Raw genomic sequence first — 7,687 nt, forward strand, 5'->3', positions numbered from 1 at the left:
TGCTGCTGCTGCTTTATATAGAGGTACAATGCCAAGTGGATTACAGTTTATGAATTTTCCAACTCCAGTAGCGCTTCTGCCTAGTCAACAACTAGGCGGAAGCAGCGGTGGTGGTGGCAGTGGTAATGGTAATAATGGATTGGGAGAAGGTCAACTAGGCATGTTTGCCGGACTAAATCCATATAGAGGTGGTGGTGGCGGTGTATCGGAATCTCAGGCGAGTGGGTCCCACTCGCATCACGATGATCGGCACGATACAACGAGCCACCATTCATAGCTATAATCAGAATCATCCATTCTTTCCCAACTTGTGTTTTGTAAGTTTGGATGTTTAAAGAGGTTTGATTATTTGCTCTAAAATTCCTTATATTTTTTCTCTTTTTCTTTTTTTTTTTTGTTTGTTAATTTAATTTTCACTTGAACATTCTTTTTTCGTGTGATTAATTTGCCTTACGAGTTTGAAGAGGCATAATTTTAACAAAGGAGTATTTGGTGAGTGATCTTGTCAAAAATTCTCTGAATTGTTTTTTTTCCAATTATAGAGTAGATTGTTATTCATCATTATCATCGTTGATTGTTCTTTCTTATCTTTAAAGTTACATGTACAAACATTATTAGTATTACAGTGAGTTAATTTGTTCTGGATAGATTATGTCATGTCATAAGAATTTAATCCTTTGCTGACTTGCAAATTAGCAACTACACTAGTAAATGCTTTTAGCTGTCGCGTTCAAACTCCGCTTTTCTCATAAAAATTAAGCAACGAGTTTAATTTCGGCTTAATACATAATTGGTCCTTTTAACATGTCAAGATATTTCAGGTAGATAATCAAACTAAGTCTTGTTCCAATTGAACACCTCAATTTCTAATAAAGTGTTACAATTAAATATTTTTTATTCAAATTTTGAAGATTTTTTTTTTATGTGTTTTCATAGTGTGTGATTAGTAACCTGGATCATAAGGTACTTAAATGCTTACAATAACAAGTTCAAATATAATGTAAATTTTTTCGATGCAACTGTTAAATGCAATTTAACCAGAATAATTTTTTTGATTTAACTGTTACTGCAATTTAACTAGAATAACAATTATTAATATTTTTTATCAAAGCTCAAAATTAAAACTTATCATACAAATTTATTTGTAATTATCTTATTTAAATTTTCGACAACACCTATGACTTGAGGCGTAATAATATTAGTTAGAGATAGAATGGTCTTGCTAGTCCTTTAATGTTGGAGAAGCATGTGGCAAGAAATTTTGGGTATTCTGATTATGACTTCCATTAATCACTCTGTTTTTATAATGAGCAGCAAAAGTATGATTAAAGTTTTTTCCTTTTAATTTTGTACAAAATAGAAAAGTATAATAAAATAAATAAAAGTAAGTTTAAGAGAGATGGGCCGAGATTGGTGGGGGCCCATACCTTATCAGCTCCAGATGTTGGCTCAGGTGGTGAGGCCCACATGTTGGTCATCTCCTAAACCAATGTACGATTGGTATCACTGACAAACAGGTGGATCATTCCTCCTCTTTTTTACTCCATTCGTTTTCAATTTATATGATAGATTACTTTTTTTTTTAAATTTAAAATTTATAATTTAAAATAAGTCATAATTATTTATATGGCTAAAAATTATTTTATTAAATGTAAAATAACGTTTTATAATTAAATTATTATTATTATTAAATATAAAAACATATTATTTTTTTTTGTGATAGACTAAAATGAAAATTGAATCACGAAGGTGAGAGGAGTATAATAGTGAGCATTGCATTGCTGGCACCATAAAGATCGGTGGTGGGTTTAAATGACCCTACTGGACTTGGCCCACTCGTCCACGGATCTGGACCCTTCATGCTTTAAGTGGGTCCTCTGTTAATGGGCTCAGCTGAATGATTAGTTCTCTTATCAGTTGAGTGAGAAATGTGTATTGAATTTTAGATGAGTTCCTTGCATCACCATGTTGTATCCACGTCTCCCATCATAACTTACCAACACTTTACCCTCAAGCGTTTCTTGTCAATATAGATAAGTATTAAGGGGTCGTTTAATAGGAGGGCTAAGAATAATTAATTTTGAGATTAATTTAGAAGAGGAGATTATTTCATGTTTAATTTGATTGGAAAAAAATGTATTGGATAACTCATTTAGGAATTATAGTGTTTTTCTTATCCTGAGATAGCTAATCCCGAGATTACTAATCTGGGGATAACTTGTTTTCCGCCAACCAAATAACCCCCTAAGTATATTCCATGATGGTTTAAATTTTTAGATGAGATGGCTACACGATTTAACATAGTAGCACAACATGCAAAGGTCCTGAATTCGTGTTTTACAGCCACCAAAAGGAATCCCCACATGTTTGGCCATGCAAAAAAATGAGGTATGTTGAGAATATAATTAAATAAATAAAAATGTACGTACTATCTTTGGAATCTTATAATAGTCCGTTGGTATTGAACTTTTACTTTGTTGGTGAGAGTTTGACTTCCTACCTTGTAATCCTCTTTACCTATTATCTCTAACAACTTGAGATTTTCGATAAGATTGTTGAAATTTTATACTTCAAGTTCTAAGTTGAAGCATATTCGGTTACTACCGAGAAATTTAATAAATTTAAAGCTGTGAAAGAAGTAAGGATAAAAAGTTGATGTTCCAGTGGGATATATCACATCCCATCCATCATATATGATGAGTCGTCATTGTGAATCTCATAAATACTGGAATTTGTACTGCATCAGACTTTGTTGGACAATTAATACCCTCTATTTTTCTAAAAGTTTTACTGCCTAATCAATATAAAGGTAACACTTAACTTTAGTAGAGTAGAATTAACATTCAAATGAGGATAGTGTTTACTATTAGCTCGCGCACATCTTGATTACTATCTCATACTAGCACATGTATCAGGTTGCACACAATTTCCAAAATACCTAGTTCAAATTGGATTAAAAACATTGTTTTCTGGTTACATGAATGGGGTCGCCTCCTTTTGTAATAGGGAAACTATATATATATATATATGATGATGATGATACTATTAATTTTAGGTTGCCAGACTGAATTATAGTTTGTATGTAAATACGGATTTTATTGCACTACTTTTGTGACTTTTAACAGAAGAAAAGCTTAACGAAAAGTATAAATGGGAAAAAGTTATCCCTACGGACTAGCTACGTATTTCCTCGATCTTAATTCGTACGTACGTGCATGTTCTATTGTTTCTGAAAGTCTGTATAAATGACCAGTTGCCTTTTCAAATGTGAAATAAATGAGAAAAGCCAGAGTGAGTGACTTCTTTTTGAACACATTGAAATTGTCAGAAGAAAAAATAAAAATAGAACTGGCAAACAAGATCGTTAAGTATGTGGTGGACCATATATGGAAGCACTTAAAGAGACTATCTATCTCAACTCTAACAATTGGCATCTTTAACCTTGAACTTTTTAGGGAAAAAATTCATGAGGCATGGCATGGGAAAGTAAGCATTAATTTTCATTTTATTTTTTTAAAAAGAACCACTCTTCGGCGCGCTAAAGCTCCCTTTATGTGCGGCAAGGGTTTATTATACGAGACTTACCTTACATTTTTGCCAGCAATTATTGTCATGACTTGAACCCTTGACTACTTGATCACATGACAATAACTTAACCAGGCACTACAACTTTACAAGGCTCACCTTCAAAGTAAGTAAGCATTAATGTTTGGAGCAAATTGTAGTGTCAATTTACCAGTATCAGTTTCTTACCAAATACAGGCAACAAATGAGTCGTTTTAACAGCTACATACTGTCTGAAAAACATACCTAAAATTATATAATTAGCTAGAGAAGAATTAAAATTTCACATATTTGATGATGGATTTAACTCATATCACTGATATGGTAAAGAATAATGGTTAAATCAGGAGGAATTGAGATTGATCTCTATCCCACATACAATTTGAATAGAATAAAGTGGTTTTTGCATATGTCTTATGCGTAAAAATAAATCTTTCTTGTAAAAAACTCTTAAAACTAAAAGTAAGTTCGTAAAGGACTATAAATCTATTTCTAAGTAAACCTTGACTTATTTTATATATAGTTGGTAACTTGCTTTATTTTTCATGTTACGAATCTCATACTCAAAAACTTTTTTTCGAGGTGAATTTCATTTACCAACACAACTTCAACATTCAAATTCCCCTAAACTTCTTCATAAACTTCAAATGGTCTGTTTCTTTCAACTTCAACCGGACATTTTCTCTTTGGGAAAAAGTACTCTGACTGATTGAACAATGCAACAGTATAAATTGGCATTTTAGCAAGTACTTAGTCCTGACTGGGAATTTTCACCTGGGTGAAATTATGTCTACGTGACTGTGAGGGGTAATTTGGTTGTCACTGCTTCCATAATATCAATATAGAAATTTTGTCATGGTTGTACAAAAATTTAGCACATGGGTTGAAACCATAAGGTACAGCAACGTGGTCCCTTATATAAAATCTTGTAACCCCTTAGAATAGTACTACTATATGGTAAGACCATCCATAATATAATTAAACCAAACATCCAGCCATTAATCTTCTTTTTGGAATTAACTAGTTATAATCCAGCAAGTCGGCAACCAAATTAGTGGGGTATTGATTTTAATTTGCTAATACACATCAATTTTGCTTAATTTGGCTCTGTAATCACCCATTTCACTTCTATGATTCTTGACTTTCTCAATATATAATTAAATGATGTTGATAACTCACTTATGATGTTGATAACTCACTTACTTTTGGTTTTTGGTTCTTCTTCTTAGCTACAATAATTGCTTTTTGTTTTTATTGATTTGTATCCTCACCCTCAAACCACCTCTCCCACACACATAATGACATAAATAGAAAAGAAAAAGTGGGAGATCACACGAGAGCATATGCCTAAGTAATTTTTTATTTCATCTTTATGCTTGGTAAACACACAAAATTTTAAAAGTGAGTGTTTTATGAATCAAAATTCAACTTCAAGTTATAAGCTGGTCATCCTTAAATTATAAGTACTTTTGGTTTAACTAATCCTTTTATGATTTTATATACACCTAATATCTCTGTGATCTTTGCAATACTCTTTTACTTTTAATTTCTCTCTATTTTATTTTCATCATTATATTCCTCTTTTCTTTAATGTAAGAGTACTTTTTTGTAAATATAATTTTTTGTACATAGCTTTATGGATATTGTTTTAATTAAACACATTAACTGCTTATTTTCACTTCAATATTTTTTTTTCCTTCAAACGTGTAACTTATTGTTTACAAAAGTAGTGAATAAAATATTAGTTTCAACACCTATAATCTTTTTTCAACATTTGATACTTATCAACATTTTCTAAATCAGCTAACTAAAATATGTATATTTTTTTTTGGCCTGTCAAAATTTATTAACCTGATTAATTTAAATTTGAGTTCGAATAGGGTGTGGGTAGAATGTAGGGCAAGTTTGCCAAAAAGACACTATGAAAAATTACTTTGCCAAAGTTATAAACTTGATGAAAAATTTGTCAAAAGGACACTTAAATCCACATCATCATCAACTTTTTCAACTTAACAATTTCACCCACAAATTTAATAATAATTCACTTTAACTCAATACTTCCAACTTAATAAATTCATCCACAAGTTTTAAATAATACACTTCAACCCACTCCATCATCTACCATCAACCAAAGCCTAATTCCAGGATGTTTATTGCAGAATTTGTTCTAGTTTCTAGTGATTTCATGGAATAATGGGTGGAGACTTCCAAATGCTGGAAATGGAGATCTTTTACCAAGGTGACAATCCCCGTTGCTGTTTGCCGCAACAGTTCGTACGACGAATTGGTTGCAAGCGTAATGCAGAGCGGGGATCTAGATTGCGCGTCGGGCGACATGGTGATTAGTTATCTAATGCATTCGAGGGAAAAGGTGAATCCTACGATCATAAACAGTGATGTGCATGTTCTGATGTATATGATGGATGTTAATGCAAATGACTTTAGGCCTATTTTGAGGATGAATGTAGTTGATAGGTCCTTTGAAGGATCGGTAAATTCATCAGAACCCCCACCTTCGCGCCCGGCAGTCGACAACGATTTCAGTGATTACGAGAATGCTGGAGATGATCTTATATATTAATACAGAAGATGATTGTATGCTTATGGGGGACGTTTCATCGGACTCGCAAGACGATGATGAAGACTGTGGAATGGGATCACAATCAGGATATTCCTTCACCGACGAAACCAATTTCTATCTCGATCAAATATTCGCCAACAAGAAAGAGCTCAAAATGCTACTAGACGTCGCAGTGGTGAGGCAGTGTTTTGATTATTGTTTAGAGAAGAACTGCTCTAAATTCTTGAAGGCAAAATGCTTATATCGTGGTTGCGATTGGTTGTTGAGGGAAATAAAGTATGAAACCTCGTGCAGATTTTGCATATACAATTATGTCGGGTTGCATACGTGCGGTGTTGAACACGCCACCCACAGACATAAGAGATTGTCCTTTGAATTGATTGTTTCACAATGCGTAAATCATTTTCGGAATGGTAAGGGTCTAAGCATAAGAGAAATTCAAAGAATTATGTTCAAGGAGTTGCAATACCACGCAAGCTATTGGATGTGTTGGAAAGGAAGTGTAATTGCGAAGAACATCATTCGCGGGACACCGGAGCACGGATATGCTTGCTTGCTAGCTTTTTCGCACATAGTGGAGTTGTTGAATCCAGGGTCTTTCCTACTCTATCATGGTAAACCAGATTGATGGATCGTTTGTTTGCTATTTCTTAGTATTTGGAGCTTGCATACGGGGATATGCCCACATGAAAAAGGTAATTGTCATCAACGAAACACATTTGTATGAAAAGTACGGGGGCTTGTTGCTAAGTGCAGTTGCACAGGACACCGAAAATCACATCTTTCCAATTGCCTTTTTTGTCTTCGTTAAAGAGAACAATGCTTCTTGGACTTTCTTCTTCCAGAAGTTAAAGTCTATCGTAGAAGATGAACCAGATCTATTTTCCGTGTTTACAGTCGTGTACATCATGGACTTTGCATGAAGCACCTCGCTGAAAATCTGCGTGTAAATCAGCACTGTGGAGAACATCTTTATCTGTTCTATGCCGCGGCAAAGACGTATATGATTGATGAGTTTAGCGAGCATTTTGCCGAATTGAAGTATAATTGCCCCGAAGTAGCACATGTCCTTGAAAATGAGCTTGGTTTTAAGAAATGGAGTAGAGCACACTTCCCAGGCAATAGGTACGATGTGATGACCACAAACATCGCCGAGTTACTCAACTCAGTGTTGATGGATGAACGGGAGTACTCCGTATCATACATATTCAATTCAATTGCTAGAAAAATTGGTGAAAAGTTTAGGGAGAGACATGCCTTTGTCTATGGTCAAAACAACAAATTTGTGCCCTATGCGGAAAGAATCCTAAGGGATAACAAGAGTGTGAGCGATTCCTTGTATATGACTAATGCAAACGAGGGTCTCAACCAATTCACTATTTTTGGCAACAACGTTACTGCCAAGGTCAATCAATTGGAGAGAAGTTGTTCTTGTCGAAAATTTGACTTGGTGAAAATATGGTGCAAACATGCGATGGCAGCTTTGTGAGCAAAGTATGGTGATGGCGTAGGTTATGGTAACTTCATCTACAAGTACTCTTC

The 7,687-nt window shown here is 34.0% G+C and overlaps 1 protein-coding gene across 1 annotated transcript in view; it reads left to right on the plus strand.

Moving 5' to 3' along the window:
- LOC107861926 (transcription factor TCP14) overlaps positions 1–360 on the plus strand; it is a gene marked incomplete in the record, with an annotated part of 4,465 nt that extends 4,105 nt beyond the window's left edge. The window contains 1 exon segment of the mRNA XM_016707320.2: positions 1–360. Within this exon segment, the coding sequence (XP_016562806.1) occupies positions 1–277 (277 nt within the window).
- Positions 361–7,687: the final 7,327 nt, after the last annotated feature.

Source organism: Capsicum annuum, chromosome 3, assembly GCF_002878395.1.
Source record: "Capsicum annuum cultivar UCD-10X-F1 chromosome 3, UCD10Xv1.1, whole genome shotgun sequence".
In the NCBI taxonomy this organism is placed as follows: Eukaryota; Viridiplantae; Streptophyta; class Magnoliopsida; order Solanales; family Solanaceae; genus Capsicum; species Capsicum annuum.